The sequence below is a fragment of the Lygodium microphyllum genome, chromosome 4 (assembly GCF_053477565.2).
Source record: "Lygodium microphyllum isolate KBCC chromosome 4, Lygodium_microphyllum_v1.1.10, whole genome shotgun sequence".
NCBI classification, from domain to species: domain Eukaryota; kingdom Viridiplantae; phylum Streptophyta; class Polypodiopsida; order Schizaeales; family Lygodiaceae; genus Lygodium; species Lygodium microphyllum.
Window position 1 is genome coordinate 93,680,291 of NC_141138.1, and position 19,596 is coordinate 93,699,886.

The following is a 19,596-nucleotide window of genomic DNA, read 5'->3' on the forward strand; positions in this document are numbered from 1 at the left end:
AGAAGAGGAATACTACTAGGACGCTTAAGCCTTTATAGAATACTTACAAAGACATGCCATGAAAGGAAGAGGATTTGGTGGGATCCAAGCGAAGAGTTAATAGAAATAACATAGGGAACCACAACCCGCATTTCACATTAATTGTTCTCCCTTCTTCTACTTTAGCTCCTTCCCTCTTACTATGTTTCTTCTTTTGTGCATATGCGGGTGCTCTCACGTTTCTGTGCATTCGCTCTCTCCCTGGTTTGGAGAGTCGTTGCTAAACCCTATTGCCACACAACAGACGAAGGCCAGCGAGGACCAGGAGGTTTCTTTGCATGCGTGGACACCATACCATGGGTCACCATGCCCCGCCTCTCTAGCTTGGCCATTATCCCACCACTCCTCACAAGGATTTCGCTCACAACCGCCCCCGAAGATCCTTCTCTTCCTCCCTCAATAAGTCCCTCCAGCCACGCTCAGGTAAGACCCCTCCATCCGCCAAGAAGAAGGACGCAGCAATAGAAAAGCATGTGAGGAGCTCTAGCGCCAAGAGGAAACATGACAAGGACGCTGACGAGAAGGAAAATTAGAGACAAGCTGGTCATGGTGATGGAGCTTTGCAACCGAAGGAAGGGGAAGAAGAAGAAGGAGAGGAGGAGGATGAAGAGGAAGCAAGTGGGAGCGAGAAAGAAGAAAATGGTTCCAGGCAAGACGCAGGAGTCGAGGGACTCACAGAAGGCTTCTATGAAGTTGAAGCTGTGAAGAAAGATGCGAGTACGCAAGGTGCATCATCTTCCTGGCTTTTCTCACCACTTTCACGCCATGTATGCTAGTTGTCATATTAAAGCAATGAGATTCCTCAATTCTTTTTCTCTTCCTGAACCTGCACACGAGCTTCAAAGGTGAAATTTGTTGACTAGTTATGCTCCTAAGTCAAACGAATCCTTCTTGCATATCTGTTTGGCTTACCAGTTGACATCTTATGTATTAAATTCTCAAGTCAGGTTGTTCAAACATTTGAGGCTATGTTGTAGCCTACACACTAGCCATTGTCATGTTTCCTGATATCATTAATGGTTATGCTGAATTATGTTGCTTAGTCCTCTCCATCACATTGCCAATTTCAAAAGCAACAATTCTGATCTTTCTTTTTTTGATGATTGCAGGGTCAAGTGACGTACTTGATAAAGTGATGAGAGTTGGTAACATTAATCCATCAGATTTAGTTTTTCTTGATACCTACACTTCTCTTATGGCCTAACTTAGAGTATCTGACATGTGTTATATTGTAGGCGAGGGTGGCCTGAGTCGTGGGAACCATTCAAGAATGTCAAGGCTTGTGGTGATGTCATAGAGGAATTCGACAAGAGGTATGTTGAGATCTTTATTTTTCTTTACTATGCAAATATGTTATTCAATATGCAAATGTCATTTTGATTTCTTGCTCATCTTGTTTGTAGCTATGTGTGCCTGAATCAGGCAGGAAAGTATGAGGTAAAAAGAAATCTGGAACTTATCAACTTTCTCCAAAGAGGAAGCAGACACTACTAGAAAATGTGGATGGGGGAAGTGCTGCCAACACAAGAGAGGACACAATGGACATTGATTAGGACAATGGAAAGTGTGCAACTGAAACCACAGAACAATCAGGGAGAGTCCTGAGAATTCAATATCACTAAAAGGTGGAGTTTTTGATATGGGGAGAAAGGATGTTGATAGGTCAACAACAGTCGACAATCCTGGAAATGGTAGTGTCCTTGCAACTAAGACAACATAAGAGATGGTCATAAGTCCTACGGTTAACCAACTAGGATCTAATTCAAGGAGGTTGGTGCTGGAAACAAACATGCCCTAGCCAAAGTTGTCGTAAGAACAATCGGGTTCTATCTCACCTCATGAACTGGAGGAGGAGACAAGCATAGCAAAGCTGCAAAAAAGAGTAGGTCCAATGGACATCATGAAGCTAGGGAGAAGATTATGTAAAGTGATATAAGTGCTACCAAGCATCAATTGATTAGCTTGACATCAAAGTCTTCTCTGCCAAATGAAGGAACATTAAATAAGGATGATGCTCAGCTGGACAAAAAATCTAGCAGTGGGGAACTTAATAAGAGTGCTGGCAATGACAAATGTACTGGAGCATAAAAGAGGAAACAAAGTTTTGTGAGACGTGTTCGACCAAGTTTGGATTCTCAAGAACAAGATGCAAATACAATTGCTGATGAGGAGAGGTCACGGGAAATTGTGGAGCAAGGCAACAATTTGAAGGGAGTTTTGTTGTCCACACAAGGTGGGCACATGGAAGTTAAGCCTTCACAATTGCAGATTTTTGAAACAAAGTTGCCTTATGCCACAACAAACTAGTGTTCCCAACCAAGCACACCCAATAATCCTCCTTTCACAAAGATTATCAGGGCAATGAATTACAACAACTCATTTGTGGGGAAGGAAAGAAAGATGTGACTGTTCTTTTTAAGGCGTCAAGGTATGATATAACATATGCTTGTTCTTTATATGTTGTTTTCTTGCAAGCAGTATATATAAATTTTTACAGACCAGGGAGCTTGGGAGGTTGTTAAGGATTGTGGTGAATTCATGAAGAAATAATGCGAGCTTTGTAAGAAAACCTATGCTATAATGTTGCTATTTCAATATTGGAGCATGAAACAAATGTTTTGGGAAATTGAATCCAAAATAGATGGTATTTGGAAAGACTTGTGTGGGTTCTAAGGGGCTATAATAGGTTGTATTTTGATGACAATTGGAATTCTTAGTAAGGGAAGTGGAGCTTGTAGTGGGCTTTCAAATAAACAGGTCAAAAAAGTTTATTGTGTACCAATCAAGCACACCTAGTAATTCAAAAGGTCTAGTCATAACAAAGGACAAAGATGAAAGACTAAAAATCAAAAGTTATCATGTATGTCAAATAACTATTGTTAGCTCGCCTGGGCTTGAGGCTAATGTTGCCTCCACAAGCCATCAATGGGGTGCATACATGATCCTGGCAGGGTGCCTAGTGCAAAAGAGAGGGCTAGGATCGTTGGTGTCATCAATAATATACCAAACATTATTCATGCATTGGTGGATGGGATGAAGGCAGTGCATAGTGTATATCTAGTCCTATAAAATGAAGTAAGAAATGAAAACACTAGCTAATCACCATTTAGTAACATGTGTATATAGGAAAAAGGATGCAACCCAATGGCTTACAAAACAATTCTCTAAACCATGACTGTGTCAAAATTGGTGCCATGTGTGTCAACACCTTAGCCATGTATTCTAGGGAAAGCATGGTAATCTATTCTCTTATAATTTATTCTATTGTTGTCTTACTTCACTTTGTTGTATATTATAATCTAAGGTATACTCTCTATGGATGTTGAAGCATTGGGTGGTCTTAGGGTTCTTTATTTACACAAAGATATGGTGTTATTTATTTGCATGAAGTCATGCATCTCGCTTAGGTGGATTGTAGCTTACACTTTTTGCTTTATGTTGGCAACCAATTTCATTTAAGGTAGCAACAAATCTAAAAAATTATTGTTGGCACAAATTCGTTTCAAGTTGTTCAAAGGTAAGAGATTCTTGAAACAGCTTTAAGTACACACAAGCATTTTGAAGCAAACCACATAGGGATTGGATTGGGACTTAATGCTAATGCGAGGTGGTGTTTACCATCGATAGTAGGATACCTTACCACATGCCAATTGTTTTCAAGAATGCCATTAAAAAAGATTAGAAAGTAGGTGGTATGGTGTGTGTGGTAGGAGAGGCCCGTTGATTGGCACGCGTTGTGAATTCAACGTATGCATGTCATGAGACGGTCCTTTCTTGTGACGATGTGTGCATGTATGTGTGTGCTTGTATGTGTGTACACATCCACGTGTGATAGGAGAGGCCGTTTGATTGGCATGCACCGTAAATTCGGGATATGCATGTCATGAGAACTGATAAGGAAATCCTCTCCTATCACTCATTGTGCAAAGGTGTTCACTCTTCACACACACGTGTATGGCAAGGGGTCGTTGATTGGCATGTGTGTGTGTCATGAGATGGGTCTCTTACCATGCATTATTTGTATCTTTGAGTCTTTGTGCATATGCATTTTGTAATCACTTGTGAGATACATGGATTGGCATGTATTGTGTATTCGACATATACATGTCATGATACTTGTCTTGTGATGGGTGTGTGCATGTATGTAGGGTTGAAAGGTGCCTGTCAAGTAGACACTCAATCATGAAGTTGGTAAGTGAGCGTCTTTTGATAAGTATGCCACAATTGACTTGGCATTGTGTCATGAAAATGATGAAGTTCCTAGTATTGATGGATAGCAAGACTAAGATAATTAAGTTGCTCTTTATGTAATCAACTTGAATGGTGAAGCTTTTGTATATACAATCCAAGCGAATGTTGCATTGTGACTCATCAATACATTACTTATAGGTATTTGTCCATAGGAAAGTTGAGCTTTAATCAATATGTATTAATTTGATTTACCTTGCTTTAGTTGTACTATTTTCTTTGTAATAACATGATCATTGGTTGAATTATTCGTCATTCAATGTTTTTGCTACGTTATTATTAAGAAAAAATTACCATATTGAGTTCAAAAATAATACTTTGAACCTTTTATTACTTTATTATTTTCATGAAAAATATTTGCCAATTGATTATAGGATATATTCGGTTTAGAGATCAAATCTCCACACTTTTGAAAGTCTAAAATACAAGTTTCGCCACATATTCTATAACGTGAAAGTATACATTGGCTCTTAAAATCATCTATGTCATTGACATTTGGCAACTATTGCCTTAGCATTGCCTGTTTTTGAAGTTGCTACCATATCTGTGTTTGTGGACAATAGCACCCACCTGACTTGGAGGAGTTGTACCTCCACATAGAGGTCATATCACTCCAAGGTCTCTTCTAGGAAAACATATGTGAACTCTAGGCGCTCCTACGTGGAACATTACAATGAGACATTGGCCCCCCAATTGCTCAGCATTGCGCAAATTGGAAGACGTTGACGCCTGGTTTTGTTTAAACAATGGATTCTCTCTCCACGCATCGCGATTTCTAATATGCCCGATGGCAAGGTGGATGCGCTATGAGGCATAGTCTACATTGCATTGAGCTTGTATTTTGAACACTCATCCTAGTAAGGTCTCCTTGACAACACTTTTCTTATTGAGTAGCATGTAGAAAATGATGGGTAGACTCTCATCTCAATAGAAACCACCAATTTGCATTTTCCTAAGAGTGGGTAGGATTGGCTCCCAAATGGGCTAAATTTATATTGGTTGGATGCAATTGGGGTTGACCCAGTGTGGTCCAGTGTTCATGCATTAAGATATTGGCATCGGCTCCCTTGTCAATTATTGCATCAACATGGGTCGACACCATTTGGGAGGTTGTGGTGATCCATAGAGGTAGGTTGGTCCTACTGCTTACTCATTTGCATCCTCAAGCTCTATGATGGTTTAACTCTCACATTGGATAGTGGGTCCAGCATCGGAGGTTCAATGAATGGATGTGATGGGGGGTAGTACTTTTTAATGTGGCTTTCATTAAATAAACCTATACTCTATCCTTCTAAGGTTTCTAATTCCACATTCCCCTTTCTTTTGACAATACAAACTTTGAAGGGTCCCAATCCCCAAAACTTCATTTTCTACTTGTATCCTTTGACAAAATATAACAAGACTAAATCTCCTTGCCCAAAGTCATGTTGCTTGACAAATATATCAAACCAATTCTTGTGGTGGGCTTCTATAGAACTTGAAGAGAGCTACATTTTCATTAAAAAAACTTTTGGAAATGATCCATTGTAGCTCTGAAATCACTATAAAACCATACCTATGTCTAAATCCTAATCCAGAAAGCCATAGCCAAAGCTTTAAATTTGACATTCTTCACAGTTTCTTCTCATTGAAGTCATCAAAAATTATTTTAATCATTGAGAAATACTCTTTGAAGTTCATTACTATTCTGGAAGTGCTCAAGGAAGCTCAAAAGTCATCCACGAAGTTTGTGAAAGAAAGTAGAGATCAAGTACCAACTAGTATCCATCAACACTCAACTAGTGTCAATTTGACACTAATTCTCTTGTATCTCTTGACATATTAAAATACAATATTTTGCTGGTTAACTTTAGCAACATGGCAAAGCTTGAGCAAATAGCTAAATTCAATGGTGAAGGTTTTCATGCCTAGAAGGAGAAGACCATGTATCACCTAATGCGAAAGAACTTGTGGGACGTGTTTAAAAATGATCCAGATAGCAAGGGGGAAGATGATGAAGACGGGTTCGTTGAAGAAGACCAGCTCAAAACTAAAGAATGGAAAAAAATGAATAACAAGGCATTAGGCATCATTGCCTGGGGACTAAGTGATGATGTACTACATCATATATCTGGCATTAGAAATGCTAGAACTGCTTGGGAGAAACTTGGCAGAATGTTTGGTACCCAAGCAAAGAACTCAAAGGTAACACTACTCATGCAGTTTTATAAAATAGATATCAAAGACTGCTTCTATGACCACACACATTAACAAGTTGAAGAGCCTAAAAACCTAGCTTGCAACTCTTAAGAAGAATATTGATGAAGATGAAGTAATAACCGTATTGCTTGCAAGTGTAAACAAGGATCCATATGAGAACCTTGTGTCCACTCCAAGTAATGTTCCCAGTCTCTCACTCAAAGATATTAAGCACTCACTACTTAATGAAGAAAGCAATTTTAAAAACAAAGATGTAAAAGAGACCAGCTCAAGGGAAAATCTCCTATACATCAAAGGAGCTACTGGACCCAAAGGAAGAGGTCGAGGATTCAACACCGACAACAAAAGTCGGATGCAATGTCATTATTGCGATAAGACTAGCCATATTGCCAATGAGTGCTTTCACAAAAAAAGAGCACAACATATGCAAAATGACCACCACCAAGGTCAATTCATGAATGAATAAGAAGAAAAAGATACTTCTACTACCATCAACAACTTTGATAGATTGTTCTAAGGAATTTGGTTCCCATAGTGGATGTAAAAACCCTATCAAGATGTAAAGTTTCAAGCCTTAACTTGACTAGGCTGCCAAAGAGCTAGTTTCCTAGTCCATGTACACATGCAGGGGGGGCAAAAGCGAGCAAGGGTAGAGACTCATTATTTGAGGGAGATATTGAAAAATAGACAAATGATGTATGCTCCAAGAAGAGTTATCCTGAATCCCATATGCACAGCGAGGAAAGTGGAACAACCCAAACTCTATAAAGTATTGTACTTGACTATCACTTTTATATGAAATGAATACAATGTCATGATGCTTTGTAATTTCAGTTAAGTATCTTATCATTGTCGATCCTACACAAGATTGTGTTAAGGAGTCCAAGCTTTCATCTTGGAATCTAATTCACTTGTGTAATAGTTTGTCTCTACTTGTCCATGTCATTATGAGTTTGGTCTTCATCTTTCATCCACCATAGCTTGTGTCATGCTCTAGATCCGCATCTTGTAACAGATACATCCCTTGATGGACTACCAAAAATGTGTTATCAAGGATTTGTCGAATAGGCATGTTACACATAGTATCACACTTTATGAACATTATCAAGTTATGAACAAGTTGAAATCACTTCATATTTGGACCTACTTTACTTCTCTAAAACAATGTGGTCTACACATTCTATCTCAAATTCCAACATAACATTATTCCTTAGATTCACATATAATTTATTTTATTTCCTTAATTGAAGACTAAAGGTCAATTATCTTTATGTTCTTTCTCATTTTTACTAAAAACAAGAATATTGCCAAAGAGTACAATTTCATAACATTGAAATTGTGAAAAAATGTAATTTATCATTCAAATTAATGTGATTGGGATACTAAACCAAAGGGCATATCTAAAAACTCAATGGTCACATTGTGTTCTAAAGGTAGTCATACAAATATCATATGTAGCCATTTGCGATCTTACTAAAAGCACTAGCCTATTAAACCTTGTTTAGATCATCAAGGAGATAAGATGGTGATTCTTAGTACTGATCTTATTGTTACCACACCTAATAAAATTTTAATTCGTTTTCTTGACTACATCATAAAATATTGATTATTTTTATTGACTAGGATAAGAGCTTCAAAAACTAAACTACCAAATTAAATAATTCATCAACTAGTTAACTCCTCAACTTGAGCTTAAATTTATTCCAATTTTATCTCGTTCTTTCTATATGGGGCTTTACAAGGTGACTAACTCTGTAGAATCAAGTCTATGGAATGGTCTTTCAATCGAGACAATAATAAGCAACATGATAAGTTCAATAAGATAGTCAAAAAATGCATAAAATATTGTTGTCACGCAAGAGTTGTCTTAGATTACTTAGCTGCATTTCATTAACAGATTAAGTATAATGTAGATCCCCTCCTTAGGTCTAAAAATATATTTTAATTATTATGCATTATATATGTTTTGTACATATTTATACTCTATTCATGGTTTAAAGTGGTATTTCCAAGACATACTTTAAGGGTGTAACAAGAAAATCTCTCTTTTCAACATATAAATCCATATGAATTTCTAGGCTCTTAACCTCTTTTTAACTATTATATTTTGTGCTTGAAAATATTGTGTTGACTTTATAATAATAAAATGAAATCATTTTGAGGTTTAAATTTTAACATTTTCCACATAAAGTTGTGTGCACTATTGTTGTTATGAAATATAAGCATTTGTTCTTAAACCAAATAATCCACATTAAGCAAAGCTTGATAGGAAAAATTTTAGTCATTTACTTCTAAGAAATTAACTTGAGAATATTATTGTTATTGAATATAAAAGTTACCAATGTGACCCCATTGATTGCTCTAAGATAGAAAATAGTGGTAGCTCAAGCAAAAGAAGCAATTTGTAACATTGTTACGCGAGCGGTGATTGAGTGCAAGCCTCACTCACAACCTGATAACGAGACGTTAAGGAGTGCTGGTTGAGGGAATTGACTTTGTCAAATGCACAACACAACAAAAAAAATTTACATGTTTCGACAACCACCACACGAAAACAAAACAACACACAATGCCTCTTATAGCTCAAACAACTAAAACCCCAATTCGGGTAGAGCATCACTCAATCTCCCACGAAGTTCAAAAACACCAACACTTTACACAAAGTTCAAACAAACTTTTAAGACAAATCCAAAATCATAGAAATTTCATACCTTGATAACCTTAGGCCGTCACTCGGTGCTTCGACATCCAAATTCTCCGACTTCACAACTAGCACGACGAGAGTTCACACTCCCACATGCGACCCTACACTCTCCTCTCACATGATAAATTAATATAGGGGAAAGGCCCTTGAGCCTTCTAGTTCTCTCCTTAAATAGGTTTCTCAAAAGATACATATATTGTGTTTTAGGCTTTTGGGTTTTTTGCTTTGCTAAAAAGCCTAAGGCTTTAAATCCTCAACTTTGCCTCATTCTAAGTTTGTTTGGAAAACTCAAAATCCGTTAAAGGCTTAAAAACCAAAAGCTTAAACATTAAGCTTTTTTCACGGCGCTGTGTTTTCCGAACCTCACCTGCTCTTCATTATCCAGGCCATCATTACGTCACGACTCTACTTATAGGTTCATCTATAGTCGGCCTATGCCTTCATGTAGGAAGTCGCCACCTGCCAATAGGTCGCTTCGTCTCTTCTTCAACACATCAAGCAACGCCGTCGTATCAGACCATCGACACTATCATTGTTTTGCCATTTTTGCCTGCGATCTGCATATGCCGCCATGTTCTGGATGATGTCCCCTGCCCTGGCCTTTGATCAAGCCGCCATTCGAAAACTCAGAGCCATGATAATACGTTTACAGCAAAATAGGAACGAATCCTCATACGTTATCTGACAACACGTGTTCAGCTCCATTCTGCGTATGCTACTGTTTCTACCCACAATCCATATTTCTGTGTTCCAAAACGCCGCCCTGCCAGCGAATATGCAGAATATGCCGCCCACTATCAATCTGATGACAAGTTGGCCGCCATCTTTGCATGGAAAAGATCTACCAAATTAGTAAATAAGCCACCCAAATTTTGGTCAAACACCTCGCATTCCTCTCTACTCCTTGCTTTACTCATAATCGGATTCGATGGCAAGCAACCCCGCGTCGTCTCTTCTATATACTATAATACACCATACTTTGCTGTTGGCCTGCTCCTCTTCATAAGCCCTAGAAATACATCGCTCTTGATGAATAAATCAGATCAACTCCCCCATTGATATTTGATTGATATTTCCTTTATATGAGCTTGGCTTTGTTCATGTAATGCGTTCTAGAAGAAATATGATTTGAAATAGAACTTTGTGCCCAATCATTCATGATTTGAAAAATATGTAATATTGGATCCATGATATGCAACCAATCAATCAATGCTTTATACAAAAATATGAATATACTTGAAAAAATTGTGCCTAGCCTATCTACATGTGCTAGTGTGTCATGCATTATACAAATAAAATTCCTTGATTATTTAAATCCTTAACCTCACCTCTCAACACTCAACAAAAGAAATGTCAATCTCTGCTCCACCTACCATTATCTCACCATCGCTCGGGAAATGATGATCCTCAAGATATTGACCAAATAAGAACAATCCATTTCACAATTGGCAGCGTCCTTCACAACCCTCTAACTCACCCAACCACCTTACTCACTCAACTAGAGGTTCCTAACTTTGTGATGAATATCCCAAATATCGTGCATGCAAAAAATGTGTATGCTCAATTATAGGTGCTCTCTCAAGTGCGCGTGCAACTACGATTTACTGCATATAGCAACAACAGGTCTCATGTCGTGCAAGTGCTCAACGATGGTATGAAATGTGCATAAATCCAATCCATGGCATGGAAGTATTTGATAAGAACAGGAGGCGACCCTCGAATATAGTGTATCAGATAAGCGCAACGTGAAGTGCTCGTGAACCCATTATCCATGTGATGTGCAAGAGTCTCAAAAAGAAAACCTTGTTCCACAATATTCGACAGCTACTGGCAAACTTGCTCCAACCTTCCAAAAAAATACCAAGCTCAACCAAGGCTATCAAGTTTCACACTCAACAAATCAAACAAAATAACCAAAAAAAAAAAATCCTAAGCTAGACAAACACTAAAAATCCAATTACAAAACAACAAAGCAATCAATCACACAAACAACAAAGCTAACAAAAATCAAACCTAACTACAGTTTCACTAGGGATTTTGCATTTTTTTTAAAACGCTTGACAACGTAATTGGATTCAGGTGACATAAAAGACTTGGTGTTATTATTGTCCTTGCAAAGAATTACCGTTCCTTTATGAAGGCCTTTGATTGAATCTTCCACCACAATGAGATCTAAGATTTAAGAAATGATTGAGAAAATTAGAAGCACCGAAAAACCCAGATATAAATCTATCTTGATATGCATCGGAGGCATCGAACTCAAATGTGTGTATTTCAAATGAGAATGAAGGATTGAGGTAGATATAAATCTACCTTGATAAGCATCCTCAAATAGTTTCTTTATCATGAACTAGAATAAAGACTCCAAAACACTATGTTTTGAGGTATGACCTCCCAATTTCATTATGCAAAAACATCCCACTCTTGCTAAACTTGAAGCTTGAATTGTGATTGCAAAAAGCATTCAAGCATCTCCAATTGAAAGACATTCCACTATAAAGAAGCTCTGAGCATGAGATGATGCAAAGTGCGCATAATCTCCTCTTTGCCAATATACTTATCATGAGAGTAACCATTGGATTGTCTCATCCAACACAAAACATAATGACCATCTTCAATATCTTCAAAGTGCAAAATGTAAAAGGATTATTATGAGCTTTGCATCCTTTCATTGAGCTTGGTACCCAAAGTTACAACCACAATGCAAGCACTATGTTCTTAATCATCTTCGTGCAACCTTTTGAGTGAAGAGTTTATCAAAGTAATATATGATGTTTTTCCTCTTATTCCAATTGCATAGCTAGTAGATCTAGTGATTAAACCATTGTGAGTGGTTGAAGAGATTAATCTTCCTAGTCATGAAGTTGTTGATCCCAAGTCTTCCACAAATATAAAGTACGAAAATAAATTTATCACTTATTATAATACTTGAGATCAAGCCTAAATTGTTGATATACTTGAGAACAAACTTAAGAGTGATGATTATTTCACCCATAGAAGAAAAGCATAGCTTGGTGGTGAAGAAAATAATAATAATAATCCCCATAGTACAAAAAGTATTGGATAGTGATATACGAGTCAATGATGCAATAAATTGCTTGCTCGAAATGCAAAACACTATACACGAGCAACATCAATCTTAAAGTGAATTTGAGACTCCAAAGCCTTCACATGTAAGTTGTCTTGTACATGTGGCATACCTAATTAATTGAAATATTAATTTAAAATGTTAACAAAATTATTCAACATTAGCGTTAAGGCTTAAAGATTGTGATTTCATATATACAATGTCGCCTGAATTGCAAAAGCCAAGATAAAAGAGCACGAAAAATTTTCAATCAATCCATAAAACTTTGGCTTCTATCATCTACCATGCTCCTCACATTGATGATAACAATTCTCGCCAATCTTCAACATAGATTGAGATCATTCCAAAGACCCACCTTCATGCAAACTCCAACTAATTGGAAGTCCACGAGCTTATATTTGCTTGGATACCATTATAGTGAGTAGCATATGCGTACCGTGAGTAGAGATTGTTGAAAGCCTCCCCTCACCTCTCTCCCCCTCTTAATTCCATACATAACTTCAAAGAGACCAAAAGGAAAGTACTGAAATATAACCAACCAAAGAGAATAATCCTTCAATAAGAAGCTAACTTAATGCTCACTGAAACTCAGCAATTAAAACTCACACCTTTATGCACCAACGAAATATATGATGATTCAACATCAGCATGAGAATGATTTTTAACATACTTGAATCAATCCCAACAAATTAAAACCAACTAGCCCCAAAATAAATCCATAAACCAAGGATGCTCCACAAAACCAACTAGCCCCAAAATAAATCCATAAACCAAGGATGCTCCACAAGCACCCTGGCTATAAAGGAGTACCAATAGTAGCTTCTACAATACACTAACACTTAACACTAGCCAATTCATAACTTATAGACTCGCTTGCTAGTGGAATCATACATATATGCTCAACGACTCAAACAAACATCTCTCTCAACTCTCTGATTCAAAGAACCATCTAAAGCCATCATCCTTTTAAAAATATGCCCCGAAAATGCAGAGGACGACTATCTCCAACTGTGAGCCCTCTGCATGTATAGAGGAGAACCATTTAAGGCCATCATCCCTCTAGCATACACCTTCTAATAAGAAAGCCAAAAAACTTGACCAATCTCTGCACAACTTTTACATGGATACAAGATTAAATATTTCTAGCATTAGAGCTTTTTCATTCTCAACTTTTATTAGGTTCGTGTCCTCTTTCAACATTCTCTGAGCATTCACCGAGAGTGAAAATGTCCATGGAATCCAATAGTACAAATTGGTCATTTCTGGACAAGAGTACTGCATGTACGAGTGGAGCCTTTTTTAGCATTAGTCAGCAAACATTTCTGGACGAGTACTGCATACACGAGTGGACCCTTTTTTAACGTTAGTCAGCAATCACAGAAATAGAGATACTTCCAGTATCAATTCATACTCCGAATACAGGTGATCATATCATACCGCCTGATTAGATGCTACCCTAATCAGAAAATATAATTACACCATCCTGTTATTAGCTGATTTCATCGCAAGAAAAGACCAAATACTTGAGCTTAATGCTTGCTTGCTTGGGGATGCCTGTCTGGACACAGCTTAGGGATGTTTGTCTGGTCGCAGGACATACATCAGATAATATATTGGTTGTGTAATCAGGTTGATAGTGTACAAGGGAAAGAAACAGCTGGGTCCTAATCCTGATTCGCTATTGCAGTAGTAAAAGGTTACTGTCACGAGCTACATAAAGTGTACATCAACCTCTGCAATAATAGAGGCACTCAAATCGCTTTGTCAGTCATAAAATGTCTGAATTGTTGCACTGCAGAATGCAGAACGGATAATGGTGTGCCTTCTCTTCATTGAAATGCATGGAGTCCTTCAAAGCACTTAGCTCAAACTCTGAAAAATATATATCATTGGGACTTCGCCTTTTGAAGGTCATACATCACACAAACATTCGCAGCTGAGCGTATCTGCAGTCACAATTGACATATTAGATGGAATGAAGTATGAAAGTATCTACAACAGTCAAGCATGATAGTCCTTACAAAAGGAATCTACTAACGAAGGTGCTTTATTGTATATCGATACTGTTATGTATCACACATCAAAAGAGTATAATACAGAGTATAACACTCTCAGTCCTAGCCTTAAGTACTGCCAAATTTAAGCATAGGAAACCTAACCATTGAAAGAACAAGCAATTAAATATGCTACGAGTCATAATGCATGTATTGGACTAATTAGCTACAGTTTACTCTGAACCAAGAAACAATAAACATTGAACATACCTGCAGAACATTCACCCATTGCTTGATTGCCCAACCAGGTAAAGCTATAAGACCAGGAATCACCCAAGGTGATGACTTCACTATTGAATGATGTATCACCTGAAACATACGAAACAGTGAGTCTTCTTTTAAGAAAAAGTCAAAACACAGCTTCGATAGAGATCAGACACTTGCATCAAGGATGCTGCTAAATTGATCATCTGCGATGATATATAGAATAAGATAAAGCACCTGGCAGACAAGAAAAATGAAGAATTCAACCATCATTCTGAGACATCAAGAAGGAGAGTTTTTAAATCAGAGCATTAGACTGCTAACAATTGGGATGACAAAAAATTCAAAAAACTTACTTCAGCACCCACACAACAATAGCCCATAAAAATTCGATACTGGTAGTAGGCCTTCAGCAGCTTGCTTTTGCTATCACCCATATCCTTGTGGCTGGTTTTGCTTGCCAGGAAAGTGCTGCACAACCCCACCTTTTTCCATGAGGACATGCTCATCACCTAGAACAAAAGTTTGTGTTTCACCGAGTTTCCAATGCCTCATTTTTAAAACATGCAACCAATTTCCATGAAGTTAGAGGATGCTGATCACGAAGTTAACATTACTGTTTGTTGACAAGATGCAATTACAATTCCAGATTTCTTGATTTTTCTTTTTCATTCTCATTTTGGTTCTCCCACTTGGATTGCAGTAGCTCATAACCCATTACAGCAGATTTTGACGAGTAGAACAGCACATGCTAACTGGATGCAAGACGCTATATATTCCATGTCAACATGCTAACTCCATGCAATATATGTCACATTCACATCCACATGCCTGCCACTGCCAAGCAACAATCAGGACCAACCAGACATAAACCTTGGCCTTGCTGTGTTTCCTCTTTGCTGCCTTTCCTTTCTACCTTTTGCTTGTTCGCAGGGAGCCAAAAAAGCACATGCAGAGAAATTTATTGCCTCTTCCCCTGGCCTTTACTAACGTATGAAATGTTCCATGTTTACAACCCACAGAGCAATGACAAAAATTCATCACTGGACAAAAACAGCATGACACCCTAGCCACCTATGTTCTAATCCAGAAACACCACCACAGCCTTGTGACATCAAAGCTGCATTTAAAATCAATAAGATCATGACAATTTCATTTCATTGACTGGTACTCCAGATTGTGATCATGATTTTGAATCAGTTAAATCTGGTCGATTCAAGTTTCAAAGCTGGGCAAAGACAACTATAACCTCGAAAATCATTTCAACAATAAAACGTACACAAGAAGTTTACCCTTTTTGTTTCCTCCTCTAAATCTTCTTTCAAGAAAGAAGATATCTCAAAATCGGTCTACCTGCACCAACCAAAATTAGGCTTGCAGATTGTTAAAGCATGACCACATTGAAGATGGGTAACCCCTGGCGCCCCCCGCCTCCCCCACACCACCCCCCCCCAAAAAAAAAAAACACATGCACACAAACAAGGAAATGTATTTCTGCTCAATCCAAGTGCCCAACAGCTAAGCTCAATTACTACCAATCTAGAGTGTGGAAGAGCGCTATTAGTCTCACACAGACACATCAAAGAGGGACACGTTAAAGGGTTGAAGATGGGCAAACCCACTGCTCCCAAAAGAAATGAAGTTTTCTCAACCCAAGTTCCTTGGGTTGAGCCCACAAATCATGCAACAATATGCAAATGCACACATGCTCCATGCATATATTCATTGTGCAATAGATGAAGTGATTGTTTACAAAGAGGACAAGTATGGAAGAATGGACTATGATTTATCTCCTGGGGCAGAATCACATGTTATCTTAAATTTTATAAGGAAAACAAGTACATGTTGCAAAGTTACAATTTAGAACTCTCAAACTTCCTAGTTCGAACTTTGTATGTCCAAACTATGTCACTTTTGTAGTCATAAAGGAGTCCATACTAGTAAGTCAGGCGACAAAACATGGAGACACTTAGTTATGACCAATAGATAGATCGTAGTGTCACATTGTGTCCCCATTCTACATAGAACAGTGAAATATTGAATCATATATCTTTCTAAACTTGGATTACGAGTTTGGGCACATCTCTATGTAGGGTATTTGAGGAATCCTAAAAAGCCATATTTGACTAATGCAAAATAAGAGACCATCTCAGTGTCAGTACCTAGCATGGCAGAAATTCTGAAAGACCATTTTCAATGGAGAGGTAATTAGAGGCCGTGTAAATGTTTGTATCTAGCATTGGAGGACCATGTAGTTATTTTTGGATTTATGAATGCAAGGCCATATACTTGCTTCTTAGTATACAAATGGATTTTGAGAATGACCTAGAGGCCATCATAGGAACTTGAGAATGGTGTGGGACTTGGATTACAAGAATGACCTAGGTGATTAGGATAAGATCCAAAGAATGGTCTAGGAAATTAGTGTATTCAAGGAGTAAACCTGAATATCTATGGATTTGATGGCTATATGTGAGCATATTTCATTCATACAAGGCATGCTTAATACAGGACAGTATCAATACTTTTTAAGCATGTGAAGATTAAGGGTTTTTGGTGACAATTGTACGAAAACCAATTGTGTATGATGCATAAGCTACCTTTTGTCAAAGATAGTTTGTCCAGGCTTTGCGATTGTTTAGTATCCACCCATCTAATTATTTTTATTTTTTATAAACTGGCATTGCATGTCTAACATGCATGTTGCAAAGCGTGATGCATATTGCCAAGTACACAACCCTCTCATACATGTTTGACTAGCACTTCAGTAAGGGCCAATCAAGCACCATGTCATGCCTTTTCAAGTGAAGCAAACAACCATGGTTCAAATGACTAGACAAAGCATGCCACAACTCAATGTGATCAATGACCCAAGCATCAACTACCATACCATCCTCACATGCACTCTTCTCATAACAATCCATCCTATATAGCCCATTGTATAACATGCCGGTAATGATGATTACATCACCACCACTACAATCATGCTCATTGTTGAAAACTAACCAAGAAGCTAGCACAGAACCTCCCCAATGCCTTTAATATCATACCATCCCTTGTTGCCACAAAAAATTGATCCCTCCTTGGGTTCTTATCAGCATCGTCGTCAAAGTGCCATGCATCCTTAGTCTCAACCACTGATGAGAACTGTATGCAATGAAGGATCATAAGAGCATCTAACCACAAAAGCATAATCTTCTCCTAGGCTTAAATGAGCTGTGTGTGCTACCTCATCCTTGCATCTCTTCTTCTTCCCATCATCTTTTGTAACACTAGAGTCAGAAGACGGACCTGCCTTGCCCTTAAGCTTTTCCCCTGATTGCTTCCATGCTTTCCCTTGTCTCTAAGGGAGGCTGCAAAAGCCTAAACCTCTAAAATCATGCCTGATTCGTAAACCCATAACTCCTATAGCAATAAGAACACCAACTCATTAAAAGAGAATGCATTGGCATTGCCCTTAGCAACCACGCAAAAAGTAGTAGCAAAGCTTTGACAAGAATCTAGCAATCCACCCAAGATTGTGGAAATAAGACTCAATGCATTTGTAGTAATCTCATCAATTTTGGCCAACTCCTTGAGATCTTTGATTTGCATGATGTATGAATTCACAAAATCTCCCTCATTCATGTGCTCAATGGTCAACCTCCAACTACTTATGCAAGTCTACAACATGCTTGTCATTGCACACCTGATACAATAATGCAAGTACATCCCAAGCATACTTAGCCATAGAACATGACCAAATATGAGGAATGACCTGCCTCTTGCATGATATAACAATCCACATATGTAGATGTGCATCCCTTCTGTCCCATCTTAGTTGTTGGGAGTAGAGCGGCAGGTTTTCAGCCTGATCCACTACTAACAACCAATTCTCCACCATTGGAAGATGCTTGCTGCTACTACACATTTGGGCCTGCAAGTCTCAACTATGGCCATAATTGTTTTGCCACCAACACATGGCACATTATGTATGCCTACACGGATAATTAGTGCCATTTTTGTCATTAGTGTCAAACATTCTTTTTTTTTTCCAGTAGAATGTGGCTGATTATATTACTCAAAAAAAAAACTGATTACAACAGAGTGCTCATGCTCAACGGAATAAACTGGAGCTAATGCAAAGTCACCACTACATCATGTATACAAGCCTCTCAAGGCGGTCTAGCAGTGTCAAACATTCTAGTAAGATCATTATGATATACCATGGTGACACTATCTCGTGCATATGCTAAACACAAGTACAACTTGAAGGAGTGCCACAGTATCCAAAATGGGGCTGTTTTGCTAATGTTTAAACACCTAAAAAAGCACACAAGAAGGGAAAGAAATGGCAACACCTACTTATGAAGGCACCGGATGGTGGTAGTGCAATTGGTAAATATTAGGGCTGTCAAACTAGACAAAAACATCCCTAGGATTTGGAGTCAAGTATATGAAAATTTAGACAAAAATCACTAGAAATTTGACAAGAAAATTTGGAGGAAATGTATTGCATGTGAAAGGGGCTTAAGCCATAAGTGCTCAGATAAGATAAGTGGGAAACAATTGATAAGTAAGCACTGACCCTTTAGAAGAGAGAGAGAGAGAGAGAGAGATTAAATTATAACATAAGTGTGATTAAGAAAGGATAAGCTATCAAAAGTAAAAGAGTGAGTTTAGCACAAGTAATACTCAGTCACATTGATGAGGCATAAAAGGTGTAAAAGGAGTCAATTAGGGCATCCAAAAATTAATGAGCTAAGTCTCTTCACCTTCCTCACAGCTTCCATGGCTTCCCTTCCTTCTTTCTCTCTCTTCTTGTCTTTCTCTCTCCTTCTCTAATCTTTCTCTCTCTTTTCTGCAATCTTCACTCTCTTCGTTTGTCTCTCCTCAAACCTCTTCTTTACAATTAGTATCAGAGTTGCAAACTTTGGTTCTTTCATCCTTCCTTTTCTTTGTATCTAGTTTCCTTGTCAAAGTAGGAAACCCTATTTACTCAGGTACACCAAGTACAGGTACAACAATGAAGAACCACAATAATTAGTAGTCCCCCGCACGTAGCTGGCAACTTTCTTGAA

The 19,596-nt window shown here is 38.0% G+C and overlaps 1 protein-coding gene and 1 pseudogene across 2 annotated transcripts in view; one reads left to right on the forward strand and one right to left on the reverse strand.

Moving 5' to 3' along the window:
* The first annotated feature begins 345 nt into the window (after positions 1–345).
* On the forward strand, positions 346–2,853 carry LOC148037335 (uncharacterized; annotated as a pseudogene). The gene is made up of 8 exons (XR_015690744.1): positions 346–462; positions 573–765; positions 1,149–1,173; positions 1,274–1,352; positions 1,443–1,519; positions 1,665–1,701; positions 1,968–2,345; positions 2,391–2,853. The product of XR_015690744.1 is annotated as an uncharacterized LOC148037335 (transcript).
* A 10,399-nt stretch (positions 2,854–13,252) lies between these two features.
* LOC148037336 (putative CDP-diacylglycerol--inositol 3-phosphatidyltransferase 2) overlaps positions 13,253–19,596 on the reverse strand; it is a 71,245-nt gene continuing 64,901 nt past the window's right edge. The window contains exons 7-10 of the mRNA XM_087676244.1: positions 14,893–15,007; positions 14,717–14,773; positions 14,543–14,641; positions 13,253–14,224 (exon numbers count right to left, since the gene is read on the reverse strand). Coding sequence (XP_087532370.1) covers positions 14,165–14,224; positions 14,543–14,641; positions 14,717–14,773; positions 14,893–15,007 — 331 coding nt within the window. The 3' untranslated portion in view covers positions 13,253–14,164. The remainder of the gene's footprint in view (positions 14,225–14,542; positions 14,642–14,716; positions 14,774–14,892; positions 15,008–19,596) is intronic.